This window comes from Aristolochia californica, unplaced genomic scaffold (assembly GCF_029961685.1).
Source record: "Aristolochia californica isolate CCGP_79_NKW_82.1479 unplaced genomic scaffold, dmAriCali1.0.hap1 SCAF_6, whole genome shotgun sequence".
NCBI lineage: Eukaryota > Viridiplantae > Streptophyta > Magnoliopsida > Piperales > Aristolochiaceae > Aristolochia > Aristolochia californica.
The window spans coordinates 44459924-44479138 of NW_027182257.1; the positions used below are offsets into that span (position 1 = coordinate 44459924).

Below are 19215 nucleotides of genomic sequence, written 5' to 3' on the forward strand. Positions count from 1 at the left end.
TGTGGACTCAAGTCCCTTTCTACCGAATTTTTCGTCGAGAGACTGAAAAGATGCCACGATGGAACGGAATTTTGGTGTAGAAAGAGAGAGTGAGAAGAGAGAAGCCATGGAAGTTGCTCCTACGCAAACCACTGAAAAACCTAGTCGAAGTTAGTAGTTTCAACTATCAGACAATTTCGTACACAAATGGATTTTCATATATCAAGCACACATCCATTGAGGCTCAGAATTCGGAAGAAATTGGAAGCCAGTGAATTTAGTAGGATTATATCTGAAGAAATTCTTGCTCGAAGTATGTAAACTGCATAAACCATGGGTTTTTAATTGCAACGGGTAAAGGTGCAAAAAACCGGTGAAAATAAATATAAACCAACATGCTACCTCCTAGATTAAGAGTTTTCCTTAACTGTCCGTGGCTGCTGTTCAAAAACCAATTCAGCAGAAAAAGAAGGGCGATTGAGGATTAAAAATTACATTTCACATGGCTACAATCATCAGCACACAGAGGAAACAAAATTTTTTTCATGAAGTTTGAAAAGTTAGAAAAACATCACAGGCCAGAACCATGTAGCTCAACCAAGTACACCCAGCTCAGTCTTCATCCATCCCGGCAGGCGCTTCTCTCTTTGGACCTCCTGCTTGTTTTGCCATTATAATCTGAAGAACGAAAGATATGGAATGTAAATAGATTACCAAGAAAACAATCAAGTGTAGGTCGGCAAAGAGAGAGAGAAGTCACCTGGTCTACCCGAAGAACTGTACAAGCAGCATCGGCAGCATACTTCAAAGCAAAGTACCTGAAAAATAATCAAATGCGAGTTATCATTTCTTTAAATTTCATCCATCTAAAGAACAAATCTAGTGAACCATAATAGTAAAACAGGTAACAGGGCCTTAGGCATCTCTAGATCTATTACTGAAAAGTCTTTCTAAACCTTTCAGATTTTCTCTTTTAGTTTAAAAGATTTCTAGCACTGAAGTGGTACTTGAATCAAATTTGTGCCGATTCTACAGTAAGAAATATCTGTAAAGATAACAAAATATCAAAGTACAAACAGAAACAGCCATTCAGGCTAACTAGATGACTGAGGCGCATCCAAGCATATCTGAACTCAATTTAGTCCAATTTTTGCATCCAATTTGATGTGCCTAATTCTCTCTCTACCAGAACCATATTGTACGATTCAACTTCAGCTGGGTCATCCAACCCAAGAATAGGGCCCTCATACACATGATATGCAGACGAGAAAATACAGTGGGCAAAGCATTTTCATAAGCTCTCTTCAGTTACATGAAGACAAGTGGTCCTTCAGAAGAGTTGTTGGTTTGGGAAGAATCATGACCACATCTACACTATCAAACAAGTGACGAGCTTGATATTGTCAAGCCAAATACCCAGTGAATGGTTAACAAGAGGCTTACTTGGCAACATAAAGGTCCCAAACGCTCATGGTAGCCACATCCTTGCAGATACCTTCTTCCAAACTAATACCCACTCTGGTATTCCCTGCAGCATGCTCAGCATATAGTGAAGAAATGATCTCCATGGCATTTAGCCCCGCATTCTCAGCAAGGGTTTTGGGCACCATTTCAAAGCTTTCAGCGAATTTTGAAATAGCATATTGATCCAATCTGCAACAACCAGAGATCATATTTAACATTTTGGCTTTCAAAAGTATATTCAATGCACTGGGTTGGTAACCTCAGATGATAACTCAGAAACACTTTTAGTATTATTTCTTCACAATCATAAGACAGATAATACAAGAAGTACTATGTATGGCCTGGAAGAAAATGAATTCAGAATTTCTATATCATCTCAGACTCAAGAATATTACAAGCACTTCAACATCTAGACAACCAACAACAGTATGAAATACAACTCCGAACATAACCACAGAAATGCTGCTTCAAGGTCCATTTAGGTATTGTAGTAGTCTACTACCTACAGATTAAGTTTAAATGACTAAAAGAATTGTGATCTAAAGCATCAAGAACAAAGCAATGCAACAAACAAAAAGCATTAATAAATGGAAAAGGGGGGAAAATAAGAAAGAAGAATTTACCCAGTTTCTTTGAATGAGAACTCCTTTAATCGTTTAGCCAACTCAATTTCTGTTGCAGCAGCACCAGGAATTATGCGACTATCCCTGCACATTGCCTAAGAAACAGAACCATATCAGTATGACAGGTAAACTGATAACTCACTAAATCAAGAGAAAGAGAATCAACGGATGCAGGACAGCTTGGAGACATTTCTTTACAACATTAAATCAAATTATAGCTTTGCCCACTAACATATGTGGCTGGAACTAATGACAGCTTTGTAGACTGCACTAGAATAACTAAATTATAGACTATACACAATGAAATTCCAATCTACACCCCACAGAGAGGTGATCCTAACCAAAACAATTGAAACGCTCTGAGATGATAAGACAATCCAAAAACCCCCTTTAACAAAAAAAAAAAAAATCCAAAAACCTCAACTATGCAGTTAATTTTTATATTAAAATTGCATGAAAAAAAAGTTCGATATCACAGGTGAGCTCTCATGCAGCAAAACAAATAAATAAATAGAAAAATGAAACATAGAACACACTAAAAATTGAGAAAGAAAAAGAATGCTTTTTTTTAAATAAAAAAACCCAGTCAAATACAAAATGGCAAGATGTAATGATCAGATAGCAATTCATACAGCATTACATAAGATAACCCATGTCTTCCTTCAAAGGTGGAACTCTTCAATTAGGCTGATCGAGGCTCCATAAAACGTATGGCATACAGAGATAGTTGAGTCCGAAGGCAATTTAACACAAAAAGGAAGCATACCTTGTAAGAATTCACACCATCATCAACTGCTCTCTCAAGGTCATCTAGTATGCTATCAGTACTTCCTCGGAGAACAATTGTGGAGACAGAGTTTCCACCTTCCTCATTTTTTACAATAGTGACCTAATACATTAGAGAGTAAATTGGTATTAGTTACTCAGTGCATCTATCACTAAGTATACTTATCAATTAGAACAGACAGAGATCCACCCGAACACCCCCAATCTCCTCCACTGAAATAGAGTCAGCATATCCAAGTTCGTCTGGGTTTGGTTGGCTAAGCTTCAGCTGGGCACACAAAACATATGCAAGTAAGTGGTCAACGAACTTGTGCAAAATCAAAAGAAAGTTAGAAACTTACAAGAGCTACAGAACCAGTTGTACGGCAAAATCTCCTCAATTCAAACTTTGAGCTTATTTTCAAGACCATGATCCTGAGAACAAAATATACTTTCAAGAAATCAGGGACCATAAAGAGGGATTGGGAGAAAAAATAAATAAACAAATAAGGGTTTTGCAGAAAGGCTTCTTAATACATGTCACTTATGCCTTAAAAAAAAATATTGGGCTTCATGTAGATTGTAGACACTACAGAATTTAGAAAAACAAAAGTGAAGAAACTTAGTTTTATTACTTGTAGCGCTCACAGAAATGTAAAGCCATCTCTCCAACTGCTCCTCCACTCGCAATAACTTTGGCCCCTGAATCTGCAACAGCTTTGATAAGCTCCTCAACTTTAGCTTCCTCTGTCTTAGCATAGTTCTCTAGCTGTAAATAGCAATTTAAAAAAATATCTCAGTCAATTTCTTTGTATGAGCAGATTTCCTACAGAGGTTTCCTATCCGAAGCCCAGTTTTCCCATGTTTGGCATAGGAACAAAGATCTAAAAACAGACACTATAGACACAGCATATTAAAAAATTTAAACAGTAAAAAAACAAAAAGAGAATCCAGAAAACGAGACAAGCCAATCTGTTTATTTCTGGTATATAAGCTACAGCACATACACCTTGTTAAGACAAAACTCTAGTCAGGACTATAATTCAGTATGTCCGGGTTTCTTCTTCTTCATTAGAATTTATTCCTTCGACTTTACACTACATGGTATATAATTTTAGTTTCTCAAAATAATATCAAGCAGAACTAGAATTTTATCCAGAAGCTTTTGCACAAAGGAGACATGAATTAGTACAGTGACTAACCTACAATTTTTTTTGCCATTCGACCCATCACAACACTCTTCTTAATGTGAATCATTCTGTTTTAGTCTTCAGAAAAAAAATGTCGGAACATCCAAATCCGTTAGATCAAGTCTTACCGTTGGTTGATTCAATATCTCTTAATGCTGGCAAATGCGTTGCACAATCAATGTATTCAAAGAAGCACTTTAGCAGTAATTCTGTTGGTACAGTTACACTTTTCTCGGTTTAAAAATATCAATGTTGTAGATGGAATAGGTTAACAGTTAATGACAGCTATGAATATTTATGACGTGTTCCAATAAACACTTTAGCAGTAATTCTGTCTGGCAAGACTCAACAGAATGGTCCAATAGCTCAATATATCACACTGTTTACCAAATATTTTAACAGTTAATCAAATGGTCGTTTGAGTAATGTTCAATATATACACAAATAAACCCCTTAAATACATTCAGTTACATGAATAAGGTGAAACCATGCAAAACCTATCATTTTCATCTTACTTCTGAGAAGCATCTTGCATGATCCATAATAGATAGGACCAAATAGAAGCAACAGTCAATAGGAATTCCCTGGTAAAACTTATTCATGTTCACACACTCAATTTGAGCAGCAATAGGATTATAGATTTGAAAACTCTTCATTCCATATACAAACCTGCTCAGCACTTTGAATTAGAACTGTCCCCTTTGTTTCTGTTGCAGATGTATCTACACCAGTAGCAAAAACGACAATCTACAGAAATGGGAAACAAAGATGGATCCGTCAGAAATGCAGAACAAATTAGTAACAACACTGTTTACAAGTACTAGAGGAGTCAAATATGATGTAACCTTTCTAAGACATGACACATTAGTTAAGAGTTAAAGGTCCCATCGTCAGCATCCGTCATTAAGTAAATAGCTTAGTATATTTAATCTATCAAACTTATGTGATAATTGCATTCATACATCAAGTATCAAAACAGATTTCCAATTCAGAAATTCTGCGAAGGAGCCTGCATTTCGTTCCTTTTTCAAGGAACAGTATGATTCTGTCATAGAGAAAAGATATGACAGTTTTTCAACAGAATCAAATACAAAAAGAAGACAAAATCAAAGGTAGATTGGAGAAGAACATGACTGAAAATAGAGATCAAACTAACCAAATTGGACCCATTAACTCCCTTGCAACCTAACTAATCCACTTGAAAATAAGTTGCAGCCAGAAGCAAAGCCTTAACTTGAGAAGGGAACTACTACATAACTCATTTACATAATATCATAGTGTTAATTGGTAATTAAGTCCACAAAAACTAACATTTTGTCCAGGTCCTAAAAAATACTTGCATACATTTTTATGGCTTATGGTGGAAAGATGAACAGCAATGGTGTGCAAGTGGGTTGGACTAGTGATGAAGATGGATTTGGTGAGGGATCACTATATCACTTCAATATGAGTTCCTCAAAAACTAGTTGGCCAATTGGTTTGAGGGAATTAACTTGCTTGCAACCCATAGGTATCTGTTTCATTATTTAAGGAAAAACCTAGTTACAAGCAAGTTCCACACATAACTGGTGCTCACCACCCATAACTCTTATCTCACTCCAACATCTCATCTAACTGTTTAACTGCTCATCCTCTTACAAGACACACAATCATTAACATAGATCTACTGACTCTTATTAACCCACTGATATACCGATTAGGCATCCATTATTAAACCCAACGACTCTCATCCAGCACATACATTCCATCCCATACAAGATAACCTTGTCACTGAGGTTCGAAACTTGTTCTATCATCATTCCACAACCCAACTCTTGGTCACTCATAAACTTTGCTTCTGATACTGCAGAAGTCCTCTATCTCAAGCAATTAAGTCTTCCAAAAAATCCGTTGCCAAGGGATTGGCTTATGAACACGCGCGCGCGCACACACACACACACACACTCAAATCCTTCTGCATCCCATCCAATCACTCAAAACTTTGTTGAGCCATTTCTGTTCACATCCCAACAATCAGCATGCCCATTTCTTGGCTACTTGAGGAACCCAAAGCAAACTCTTGGTATGTAGACTGTTTGGCACCATGAAATCCACGGTAGCTACGAGACCAGTAGATTGCAGAGGTGTGAATCGCCTCTTCCGGCTTGATTTCTGCAACCACTAGCACCTATAAATTGTCCAACCATGTTTGTTTTGCTGCTACTTAAGGGGTATCAAAGCTAGCCTGTTCATCCTTCTAGTCCTGTTCATTACCTTACCAAACTACAACCTCTCTTCTTTCAATCTTACACTTTGCAGGTTGTTCTATTATAGCAATAACTTATAAAGGAGTGACTACCAGATAGCCACCAACCTCCCCAAACACGGACAGATGCACCACAGCAATTGATTTAAAGTCAAACTCCCAAACTACAACATTTTGCTTTCTTATGCTGGTCTGCTTGGCGTAGCTGATTCGTTGGCTGCTGAGACTCGTGACCCTCTTAACGGCATCTAATTGGCTGAGATTCACTTCAATATCCCACTGGACATGGAAAATGACATTTTAGTAGTAATGGCATGGTGTAAAAGCAGATTGCCCTTGCTTCAATAAAATCTAGGACTCACTCTTCATGAAAAATTATATAAAATCAAATAAAATATTTTTAAAAGCCATTGATGTTGAGCTTTCGTTCAAGAATTTTGGTGATCAATTGTGAACTCTTCTCTATGAGAACTTCCTCCAAATACCTATTGGGTGTTCCCTTCCTGAACCAAAGAGTGTTCTCTCACCATTTTTTTGCCCTCAAGCCTAGCATACCACACTTTACCTCTTCCAAATTTGAAATCATCCTCTAGAACCCTATCTTCCTTGCCATGTTTCTCATTCCAACCCTTCTTAAACTTGAATGTCCATGAAGCCCCTTTATGCTGCTCCTCCATCTCTTTTGGACTTCCCATTGAGCAACTTGGCAGGAGTCCTCTTCCAATGACAAATCAATGTGAAACTTGCATTCCCACACATTGTCTAGCCTTTGCACCATGCTCCTTGCACTCACCTGTGTCCCCTCCCTTCTCTGTTCAGCCCAAATCTTCAGTGTTTTGAAATATTAAGGTTCTCGTCAATATTTTCACCTACTTTTGGAATCTATAATAGAAAGATGAACGGAAAATGACATGGTAATGGAGATTGATTAGCCACAAAATCATGATCTCTCTTTGAGAAAAGACTACTCGTGTACCAGTCCATCAATTGGTTTGTTAATTGCCACCCTTGGGCATGCATTCAATCATTTAAAGAAATCTTAATCACGAATCCCACACATAAGTTTTACCCCTTGCCCTTAACCCTATAACTCTGAACTCTCCTCCAACCCTCAACAACTCATCAGCTTCCAAAGCAACCCAATAACTAATCTGAATCCGGACTCCCCAGCTCCTCCTGCCAATCCACTGAACATACCCTGCACATATCCATTATTGACCCTAACTACTTTCCTATGAGTATCTGTCATATTTTAACAAGACAAAAATATTCAAAAGCCCCTAGCTCAAATGACTTGAAACCCACAACCAATCACATTCCTCTCATCCTCTCAACTTGCCAATTGCACAGCTGACGCATGAGCAAAAGAAGAAGCCATAGACAAACTCCTTGTTGTTAATGACCCAAACTGTCATTTCAAAAAAAAATGACCCAAACTGACTTCCCCCTTCATAATGCTAGTAATTGTTTCGTAAGGACAGTTTCTTTTTACCTAGGTCCATATTCTGTTTTCTCTTAAAAAAAAAAAACTGTGCTATTTAAGGGGGAAGAGATGGTGAATACACTCTCCATAATGCCGGTTGTGAAGGCCAGAAGATAACAATGAAAACATCCAAATGCACATAATAATATGAAGAAGTTTTTGATGTCTGATATGAAAGAGATCCATTTTTCAAGTGAAACAGAAGACTGACTCCAATGGTCAGAAGGCTCTTGCTTGACTCCCAAATCAAGGACTCATAATATGTACAGATATCCGCTTTTAAAAAAAAAAAAAAGGATGTGACATCACCTATTTATCTGATATCAATAAAAGCAACATGATTAAGCTTGCAATAAAATGCCTTCCTAGCATGGAGGATCTTGCTGTTAATGGGTAAGAGCCTATAAGAAATAGAGAAGGCCAAAAATGGCACGATTGGACTTTGGAGGTGGCGATGAAAGACTTTAGGAATGTTAAACTAACAAGAACTAGTGAAGGGAAGGACAGAATAGGGAAGGATTCATCCAGCTGACCCATAATAGTTGTGATAAAGCTAGGAAAAAGAAGAAGAGGAAGGGTGTACAAACTTAAAGTTGTTTCAAGATCTCCAAATTAGGAAGCACGTAGCCCATACTTTCTCGAGAAAGAATTTCAAACTGGAGTATAGGAAGCACGTAGATTATAACTTCTTACACTTGAGAAAGAAATTCAAACTGTATGCCTTATATGAGTTCTTCTGTGTGTCAATATATGTGTACGAGTTCTTCTGTGTGTCAATATATGTGTACGAGTTCTTCAGTGTGTCAATATATGTGTGTACGAGTTCTTCTGTGTGTCAATAGATGTGTACAAGTTCTTCTGTGCGTCAATACATGTATACGAGTTCTTCTGTGTGTCAATATATGTATATGAGTTCTTCTGTGTGTCAATATATGTGTACGAGTTCTTCAGTGTGTCAATATATGTGTGTACGAGTTCTTCTGTGTGTCAATAGATGTGTACAAGTTCTTCTGTGCGTCAATACATGTATACGAGTTCTTCTGTGTGTCAATATATGTATACGAGTTCTTCTGTGTGCCAAAATTTATCATAGCTTTTCTGGATGCATACCTTTGCCTTTTCCACTTGCTTGATACTTCCCACGGCACCACTTTTCAATACCATGCCACGAACAATTGAGCTATTGTAAATACCTCCTCCGAGAATCTTTGCAACACGAACATTATCTATACTAAAGTTTGCGGGGTTCTTGGGGCACACTTGGATACATGCCTGAAAATAAGAGATTCAATTAGCTAGGCCTCCATAAGCATAAATAACACAACACAAGCAAAAGCTAGTTAATATCTCGTTTCAAAACTTTCTCCAAAAAAAAAAAAAAAAAATGAATTCTTTCCACTCACATCAGCAATTAGAGGACACAAAATTTCTTCCTGGCCAAACTGCTTGCTTGCAACAGCAGCTTTCATCCGAGAAACAACCTCATCTTTGTTACGCACGTCCATGGTTTCTGAACCCTTTTCGACCAACTCATCCAAAATTTCAATTGCCTAAGGCAGTTAATCGGATAAAATTAGAAAACATGCACAATGAGTAGATAAGTAAAATAGTAAGCTTGCAAATAAATAAAATACCTTATTGATTCCTTTTGTGTAGCCGCTAATGATTTCACTGGGATGCAGCCCCATTCTGATCAGCTCCTCGGCATTTTGAAGAAGCTCCCCAGCAAAAGAAATGGTCAAATTAGCTCCATCTCCAATTTCTTCCTGCTGAGATTTACCAGCTAAAACCAGAATCTTGGCAGCAGGGTGCTGAACCTCGAGTTCATTCACAATTGTCGCAGCATCATTTGTAACAAATAGCTTGTCCAAGTGATTAATAACCATCTTATTCATGCCTAAAATTTTAAACAAATTCCACCCACATCAACCCGTGAACACGAAGACAACAATTACAGCATCAGAAAAACGAACCTTGAAATACAATATCCAAGCAGTTGAAATCACACAAAGAAACGCAATACTATCAAATACAAAACCAGACTCTACCTCCTGCCCACTAGAAGCCATTCTTCGAGTGAACTTACCATTAGGACCGAGCGAAGTACGAGTGATAGTAGACAGCTGCTTGCAGGCATCGATGTTCTTAAGAACCGCTTCATCGAGGCCAGAGAGATGCTTGTGGCCTTCTTTAAGCAAAGCCTGGACGCCATAGGGTTGCATTTGGAAGCCCATCTTCGCTATTAAAAAGTAATCAACACAAAAAACACCAAGACTAATCGATCTCGCGAGTTCAAAAGATAAAAAGCAGGTATCAAGCCCTATGAATGCAGTTCAACCCTAAACTCCACGATGAGCCGCTCTCCGAGTTGCGAAGAATCCGAACTGACAGCGAATAATTTTTTTCGGAGGGAGAAGACAGAAGAGTGTAGACTGAGAGGGAAGGAAATGAGGATTCTAGAACGCGCGCCGACGATTTTATGAATGGGAGAGAAATGAGGGGTTTTAAGCCTAACAAGTGACAAGGGTTTCTTTCCCGGAAGCGGTCTGGTCTGCGTTCACCTTTCACCAGGATGAGTACCAAACCGGACCGGACCGGTAACATTTGGTGGAATAAATTAAATTATTTGAAGAATTCAAAAATAAAAAATAATTAAAATATATTTAAAAATTGGAAAATATAAGATGTCTCATCCATGTCAAGATTTGTGAATCTATTTAATATTTTTCCTTTTTGTGATGGATGAAGTCTAATTTTTTAATGGGTCAAATATTTTTATAATTTATATTAATATAATTTTTTTATTTAAAAAATATTTGTTCATTATTCTCCATTTTACCAGCCAAGTTTGATTAATTAATAATTTTATTAATAGAACATAATATATTTATGCTATGTTAATATATTTATGTTTCTTAGAAACATTTTTTTACCTAGAATTTTTTACCCAAAAAATATATAAATTTTTAGGTAAAAATTTTCTGCCAATATGGGCTAGAAAAAACCATATAAAAAACTCTTGAATAAGTATTTGACGATTGATGCTGTAATATTTTTAGGCAATATTTCATAGCAATTTTGTATTTGATAATTTATTTTATCTGGTAATTAATGAGATTAATTATTATTTTTTATTTATTTACCTAAATACTTCACTCTTCACTCTCAGAGAGAGCTTTGGAGTTGGAGAAGGCAAGCTCTCACTCACTCTTCCAAAACATAAGCTGTTCAAAGGCAGAAGCAGACATCTAATGCAGAAAATCTGTGACAGCAGAATCAGAAGAAAGCAAGCATATAGGAAAGATTGTCCGCAGAACCCAGATGAGCACCAAAGAGCAAATACAAAATCTCTTCAGATAAAGCAAACAGAAATGCTAAGAAAGCAAGTAAAGATTCTAAAGCTTTTATTAGAGTATCAAGAAAATGTAGATATAACTAAAATGACCTAGACATAAACAGAAATCTGGGAACAAAATGACGGATGAAAAAAATAATGGTAGACTGAGGTTATCTACATAAATGACATCTCAAATAAACAAGTGGAAAGTAATGAGTACCCAAAAAACCACTGGTAACATCAATGACGGCCTAAAATTCCAAGAAGAAGAATAAGACTGTATCTGCACAATAAAATTGCATTGCCCCTGAGTTGCATTCTGGGTTGTTACCATCGCGAGCCCTTCAAAACCACAGCTCATGTCTTTCTGATTCTGAGTTTGAAAGTACATATTAAATGCATATGAAGCATTTCCCTGACTATCCAAGCCATTGCAAGAAGATCCATAACCCAGGGCAGTGCAATCTGAAAATGTGCATGCAAAATCTATGTTATCCCCAAGCTTGCTCAGGTCCTTGGCATTTGGATTAAAAACACACCATCTAGGTTGCAAATACACAACGTTCTTGGCTGGAACTAAGAACACATTCTGCCCCTGACCAGAAAAATCCATTGGAAACTTGGGTTGCCCATCATATCTAAATATGCCCCAATGACGCTCAAAGTTTCCTGGAGCAATACTCTTGGCATCCTCGTCAATTAGACCAAACAAGTAAATTTCTGGGAGAGTCTGCCGCATGGGGGTCCCTTGCTTCAGAGCAATTCGCCTTAACAAACCATTATAAAATCTTTGGGTATAACCAATATTAGCATTTTTGTCTCCATCTGTAGGCCACCCCACTTCTCCAACCAAGATCGGCATATCTCCAAATCCACTATCCTTTAGTGCCGCAACCAGAGTATCAAAGTTGGCATCAAAAACATTTGTGTACTGAACTCCATTGTCCATGATTGGGTCTGAACCGCCATCAAAGAAGGCAAAATTAACAGGGAAATTGTCATCCGCAAATAGGCTAAGAAATGGATAGATGTTAACTGTGAAAGGGGCATTATTTTTGTCAAGGAATTGAACTATAGAAGTCATTAGGTCACTTATGTCAGAACGCCATCTTCCAGCAGAGGGGACACTATTGGCTTCTGGTGAGTTGTACACATCCGCATTGAGGGGCACAGTGGCTTTTATGGTGTCCCCATGTCCAGCTTCATTTATTGCATTTTGGATGTTTTGTAGTGCAGGGAAAGTGGTGTTCAAGAATGAATTGTTGTATGAAGCAAGAAAAGGTTCATTACCCACCGCAACATATCTGCATAAAATGACACAGAGCACAAGAATTGTGAGTTTAACATCATTAAGCGAGGGAGTTCTATTTCTACACATAGTAACACATAAACAACTAGATTTCATTCACATATATAAGCTGACACGGATTTAAAAACTTTGGATTTGAGTGATGTGCATGTGACTAAGATGACATTATCTCATCTTCATACGACACAACTGAATGCAATGAGAACAGAAGCCACTTGATTAATGTTCAAACAAAACAAATCAAAAAGCTTTTTTTTTAATTGAATGTTGAAACCCTAACCTCTTTATCCCGGTGAGATCTGAACCCAAGATATCACACTAACCCTCGCCCCACCCTCATGTGACCATTGAGCCAAAGGCCCAAGTTACACACAAACAAAATATCTTTCTGTGAATGATATTCTGAATGTTAAATATAACCTACATAAGCTGTCTTATTAGTTTAAAGAAGGCTTCTAAAAACGATCTTGCATACAAAAAAGTATAGGAAAACTAGATGTTTGAAAACCAATTTGTTGTTTTGGGTATATACTCACTTGTTAAGACTGAAGACACAAAACGTTAGAAGAAGTTTTTTAAACCTTTTATTTCTTATAATGGTTTTCTAAATGGCGGCTGGGCAGCTGCAGTGGCCCTATTCCTTCCTCGGGCAGCTTCAGTCTAAGAGTGCCCAAAGGCTTGGGCATTTTCAAGGCTTATTGGCTTGCTATAAGGGAGGTCTGCAAAGGGTAACAGTTTTTAGTGGGTTCTTTCCCTTTTGCGAATCTTGTAAGAAACTAAAAATTGTTGCTCTTCTGTTTAAAAGGTGAGCCAAAAGCAAGTTTATACTAATGGTGACAAGACCCCAGTCACAGAAGTGCCGTATGTGTCAGCATATTTTAGAATAAGTTCAGCTTAGAACAGTTCAGTAAGAGAGGAAACTACAAAGGTAGAAACAAATGCGCACATGTTGATTTGACTTACATCTTTTAATCCCTACTTAATTATTCAATAACATTTCTCAACGAGGAGAGTAAACACCCACAAGGTCATGTTTGACAGGATGGAAGATGCCAAACTAGACACCCTTTTCTTCTGTCACCCTTTTATTGAGAATGAAATTTGAAATCACGCTGGTATAAAAAAATTCAAAACACTGGCTTCAGAGTATTGAAACTTACAATATCATCTAGGGCTGCCATCAATATGCCAATGGGTATTGAGACTTAAGATAGCTCTTATTAGCTCAATCAGGTTATTTCACTAATCCTTTAAGGAATCTGCTTGAAAGGTTTGCAGAAAACAGGTAAAGAAAACAAAAAACTTTTACATCTCCACCACTAAAGCCCCTTGGCTGGTTAGTCACATACATTTTTGAGATCCAAACTACCTACTGATCGGTTAGTTCAGAGGCCTCAACCATCAAGTTAGGTAAACTCAGTTGAAGTTTCATCTAGTAGATCGACATGTTATCCTCGGTCAAATCAACTAATGATACATCATAACAGAGATAGTTTCCATTACCTAAATAACTGATCAAGGTGTGCCACATCCAGGAGTTTCACTTCCAATTCTAACTATTTTCTTAATAATCTCAAGCATAAATTCAGAAAAAAAAGTATTAGCTAATCAATCGAGAAGGGCAGACGTTATCAATAACCAACAGTTAAATCATATAACATAATAGTCCAATCATGATTAGGTTGTTAGCACAACCCAGAAGTCACAAAAACTTCTAAAGAACAAGGATGCACAACAACAATAAGCAAAAAGAAAGCAGTTATAGAAGCAGAGAAACCTCTTGAAGGGGAAAAATGAAAAAAAGGAAACACTAGGGAAGGTAAAACCCACTTGATATTAACTCCTCCAGTGAAAGTATATCTGGTGATGTTTCTCTTTACCCACTGCTTTGCCGCATCATAACTGTTCATGGTGGCCAGTTGATCGTTTGGGATTGCCACCATCACTTCGATCCCACTTCCAGCTAAAGCACCCATTGTAGACTGCTCGGCATCGAAGAGTTTCACCTTATCGATTCCGTTGTCTTTTAAGAGCTCGACAACGATCTTCGGAGGTAATTTGTGAGTAGACTGCGTCCCCCAGTTCACACCAATACCTTCCACAACTGAAGCCAGTAGCCCCACTAACACAACGACGATGAAGAACCTATGCACTGCCATTTTCTGCAAAGAAACAATATACTAAAACGCGAGGCTTTGTTTTGAAACAGGGCTTTAAGGGAATGCTGAGACAGAGTAAATAAGGAACAGAGACACCCCAAACAAGAGCAAGCTCACACGATAAAAATTAAGACTTCGAGAGGTGGTAAAGGAGATAAGCAGAGCAAAAGACACGAACTAATCAAAAAGGATAAAAATAAATAATCTTTTCTGATGTATGAATTACTCACCGAAGTATCGTGAAGTATCGTGAAGTATCAATAGAGACCACGGAAGGCTTAAAAAAAAAAAAACTGATATTCGTGAAATTAATAGGTTGCGTATAAAGGTGAAAGTAACCAGTAGAAAAAAAAGATTTTTTTGGAGGGCACCACTCTTGAAAAGCGGTGCGAAAAAGGCGATATAATTTTTAAAGGTGTTGTTTTCAATGAAAGCAGCAAATCCGAGTGGAATAAGTAATTAGAGGCAAGAAAAATACCCAGACCATTAAACACCCTCCCGAAAAGGACAGATTCGTGGAAAGGGAAAGGAATTTCTCAAAAGAACGGCAGAAAGAAAACAGAGCAAAACAACTTTTCAAAAACTAACAACCACCCTCGAAGCTCCAAGAAAAGCTCCCACAAAGCAGAACAGAAACCTTCCCAACTCGGAAGAACATAAGCAGGGATTGCAACAATTGAAACAGAGACCACCACCAAAACCGGTGAAACACCTGGGCTTTGGAGCCGGACTTACAGAAAGAATGCCGCTGAATCAGCCACCAAATGACATACAGAACGAGAAGAGTACGCCAAAAAGAAAAGAAAGTCACCCCACCACAACACCGCACCGACCTTGAAATCAGAAAGCAATGAATCCAATCAAAACCAAAGCCTGAACTTAACGGAAGTTGAGAACAAAAGCCACTGACCAAAAATCCCCCCGAGAAGCGCCCAAATCGCCACGACTCGTAAGAAAAGAAGATCTCCGAACTGGGCTTCCTTTTATTCCGAAACACTCGATATCGAAAGCAGAAACTGCTGCTCTCCACTTTCCAGCAATTCCCTCCCAAAAAAAGAAAAATAGATAAAGCGAGGACGCGACAGTTTAAGAGAGGAAGGAAATTTTCGGGATTCAAGTATCGTTTTCTCGACACCTACGATCGTGCTATGACGTGTCACACGTTGCCGAGAAATGGTCGGCAGGTCACGTTGATGGCAGATGGTGGAGCCATTTCAGTGGGTAATTTAGTAATTTTTTCATGGGGCCCATTGACCGACAGAATTTTTCGGCCGTTATAGCCTACATGACGTTGGGAACTTTTTGAAGTTGATATGACGTGGAGAATCTAATTCTTGAAGGCGGTGAGTATTTTTTTTTTTTAGGGAAATTCTAAGAAGTAAATTTTATTATGGATTTACTAATTTTAAATAGAGCATATTATATATAAATAGAAGTTATTTTATATTACATTTAATTATCTGAATAAATAAATCGATAATTTCGAATTATCTACAAAAATTATATGGAAGGTAGACTTAATTTAAGAATGATTTACCTAATAATAAATTCATTAATTAAATAATAATTATTCTATTTTTATAATTCTTATCATATTATGTATTATTTTTAATAATATTTAAGTGTTTTATTTGCACTTATAAATCAAATAAAAATAATAAATAATACAAATTCTGAGGCTAAGAATTTTTCCTCAATCTTACTCACTCTTCCCCACATAGGGATAAGGTTCATCCCCTTGTGGAAATTCGGAGAGACTCATCTAGGTGGTTCTCCAGTTCAATCAAACCGTGTCACCTAGTAAATTTTTATAATATTATTATTTTTATTTAATTATGAATAATATAGTAAATAAAAAATATTATAAAATTAAATATAATTAATTTAAAACAATTAAAACAAACAACATTTATTTGTTTGCAAGGAACAAAGGTAACCGAATAAGTATTAGATAATTAAAATATATAACATAACTTAGGGTTTAAGATTTAAGGGTTTAACTCCTAATAATTTATTTTAATTTATTTTTAAATAATAATGACACTAGTTACGAGTCAATAGTGATCGAATCCAACCAATAGAAAAACCCTAAACCTAGTTAGGATACAATGGTTTTCGAACCCTGACATCATTCCCATGGAAAGTTGACTAAAGGTACAATCGGGCATGTGGAATTCAAATCGTGGAACCGATAAATGATCTAGTGACCTCCGACAAGTTTCCCTTAATTATAGTGAATTTACTAAACAACCCCTCTATCTTCCGTGTTTAATCGGGTATCTGCGTTCTGTCGCTTACCATTTCCCACGTCCCGATCGGACCCAAACTATGCCGTCAACCGGCCACGTAGCGGAGACTCAAAGGGTCCACTTATCGGATTTAGGGAACCGCTTCTTCTTTTAATACTTTCTTCTGTTTCGATTTGTTCTCACGAGAGGGTCCGGATAAGCCAAAATCATCGCACTAGACAAAAACTGGTCTCGGCACCTTAGTCCGTGTGGGCCCACGATTGTACGATTATTTTAAATTATAATAATTAATTATGATTAATAGAATCGTGGAAAACTAGACTACTTGGAATGATCTGGAAAAAGGGTCTATTGGTATTTTTAATTTTTATTTAATATGAAAATTTTAAAAATAATTAATTTAATATTTTATGACATCATGTAAATATATCCCGGATCATTAGACCACGAGGAGATAGGAAATAAAAAACTTAGTTTTTGACTCATCGAGTCAACTTGCAACTCAAGCGAGTCAGATCAAATGAGTCGTAAGGAGGTACATTAAAATGTTTATCATCATTTTAAAGCAATTCAATATCGATTGTGGAGGGGATCGAGTGGTCGAATCTTGAAGTGACGAGAATGAGAGTTTTGATAGAAGTCTATTTGATTTTCGTTTCAATTGAATGAGACATAGACATCGACTTGGACAAATGATAATGAGTTCCATTAAAGGTGGGAAATGGACCATTGCTAGGAATGATATTGAGTTCCATTGAAGGTGGGGAATGGACCATTGCTAGGAATGATATTGAGTTCCATTGAAGGTGGGAAATGGACCATTGGTTTGGCCGACATGCTCTCGGTGCATACCGATTCGGGTGGGTTTTATAGGAAATGTTGGGAACATGGATTTGATCGAGTCATCAAAACCAAAAGGGTAAAATCTGGTTCGAACTAGAATGTTGATCAATGCAGAGCGAGGAAACTATGGATGAATGTGACCGGGTCATGTTGAATTTAGTTTAGCCGAACAGCTTGAATTATTGATAGATGGTTGAAGTCCCTGTCACTTGCGGTTAACATGCATATATTAGAAGTGTTGGAAGACAGGGCCCAAACCTACATGATCAAGGAAGATTCATGGATCTAAGAGAAATATAAAACGGGCTCAAGGTCCATAGATCAAGGAGAAGGCCCATAGGCCCACATATATTGATGGAAGGATAGTAAATAAATGGTCATCTCATAGAGATAACAGTGATGTAATTAAGTTAAAGTTTTAGGGTTAAACCCCTAAACCCTAAGTTTAGAGATATTGTTATAGTATAGTAGTTTCATAAATCTATAAATTGAGCTTCAGGGGGAGGATAAGAAATAATCAATTCTATAACCCTTATTCCTTCGGTTTTCTCCCAATGAGTTTCTTTCCCTTTTTCTCCATAAACTAAATTCATGGAGTCCTGAAAATCAACAAGAAACATTGTTTCTCTTGTTTGGATGCACAAATAAAATGGAAAATAATAAAAATTAATAATTAAATAAATGACAAATTATATACAAGTCTAAAAAATATATATTTATAAATATTAAATTATCATCGATAGATCTTTATTTTCTCTATAATATTTTTTACTATCTATAAAGTCTTATCTCTAATTTTTTTTTGTTTTATTTTCTCTCCAAACTCCATATTTTTCTTAGGGCCAATATGGAACCTACAAAAAAAAAAAGGAGAGAAAATCATTTTCTGTTGTTTGACAACAAATAATCGTTGAGAGAAAAAAACTAAACAAAAGAAAAATCACTTTCTCTCTTTGTTAATAAAAATTTTGTCACAAAATTTCTGTCTAAGCAAGTTGCTAACAAAGAGATGGGATATCCTACCAGTCGGTTCAAGAAATCTCTAGACCAAACCAATCGCCCAATTTAAGGTAAATCGAACCATGCTCACTATGTATGAGCCCCTGTTCACCTCGAGCTAGGTAATTGGTTTGGTTCAAAAAATTCCTAGACCCGTTAAATTATTTTCTCGTATATCAATGCATTATTAGAATATTGTTTGTGAAAACAATTTATAATACTTTGGAGAATATTCGTATTATGATTCATACACGTAAAGCTATATTAATATAAAGTAAATGAATTAATTAGAGTGGAAAGTCTATGATTGCTATACAACTCATTTAGTGTTAAATAAATCAATATATAAAAATAAGCTAATCTGTATTAAATAAATCAATATATAAAATAAGTTACTTTGTATTAAATAATTCAATATATAAAATAAGCTATTTTATATAGTTATTTACCTATTTTTAACAACATAACGAGTGAGTAAATGTAACTATAACAAAATATATAAAAAATCTAAAAGGTTAAAAATTATAAAAAATACACATAAGTCCAATAATAATTCCATTTGTTATGGGT

The 19215-nt window shown here is 36.6% G+C and overlaps 2 protein-coding genes across 4 annotated transcripts; both read right to left on the bottom strand.

Moving 5' to 3' along the window:
* Positions 1-365: 365 nt before the first annotated feature.
* On the bottom strand, positions 366-10212 carry LOC137934803 (T-complex protein 1 subunit theta-like). Its single transcript, XM_068779336.1, has 13 exons — positions 9836-10212; positions 9384-9646; positions 9153-9299; positions 8860-9021; positions 4691-4768; positions 3467-3600; positions 3194-3266; positions 3043-3120; positions 2833-2955; positions 2067-2161; positions 1423-1632; positions 740-797; positions 366-657 (listed from the first exon to the last, which is right to left on the bottom strand). The coding sequence occupies exons 1-13, from the start codon at positions 9981-9983 to the stop codon at positions 592-594; spliced, it is 1635 nt and encodes a 544-aa protein (XP_068635437.1). The 5' UTR covers positions 9984-10212; the 3' UTR covers positions 366-591.
* Positions 10213-11213: 1001 nt separating this feature from the next.
* LOC137934032 (glucan endo-1,3-beta-glucosidase 8-like) lies at positions 11214-15605 on the bottom strand. Of its 3 annotated transcripts, none has more exons than XM_068778221.1 (3): positions 15465-15605; positions 14226-14557; positions 11214-12390 (listed from the first exon to the last, which is right to left on the bottom strand). In XM_068778221.1, the coding sequence occupies exons 2-3, from the start codon at positions 14552-14554 to the stop codon at positions 11277-11279; spliced, it is 1443 nt and encodes a 480-aa protein (XP_068634322.1). In that variant the 5' UTR covers positions 14555-14557; positions 15465-15605; the 3' UTR covers positions 11214-11276. The 3 variants fall into 3 exon arrangements, with proteins under 3 accessions (XP_068634322.1, XP_068634323.1, XP_068634321.1); XM_068778222.1 differs by lacking the exon at positions 15465-15605 and adding an exon at positions 15290-15412; XM_068778220.1 differs by lacking the exon at positions 15465-15605 and adding an exon at positions 14785-15412.
* Between the last annotated feature and the right edge of the window lie 3610 nt (positions 15606-19215).

Coding starts and splice junctions, on each gene's coding strand:
- LOC137934032 (XM_068778221.1), bottom strand. CDS start 14,554: ATGGCAGTGCATAGGTTCTTCATCGTCGTTGTGTTAGTGGGGCTACTG. Junction 12,391..14,225: donor ACTGGAGGAGTTAATATCAA/GTGGGTTTTACC, acceptor CATTTTATGCAG/ATATGTTGCGGTGGGTAATG.
- LOC137934803 (XM_068779336.1), bottom strand. CDS start 9,983: ATGGGCTTCCAAATGCAACCCTATGGCGTCCAGGCTTTGCTTAAAGAA. Junction 4,769..8,859: donor AGCAAGTGGAAAAGGCAAAG/GTATGCATCCAG, acceptor CCATTTCTGTAG/ATTGTCGTTTTTGCTACTGG. Junction 1,633..2,066: donor TTCTCATTCAAAGAAACTGG/GTAAATTCTTCT, acceptor TGGTTGTTGCAG/ATTGGATCAATATGCTATTT.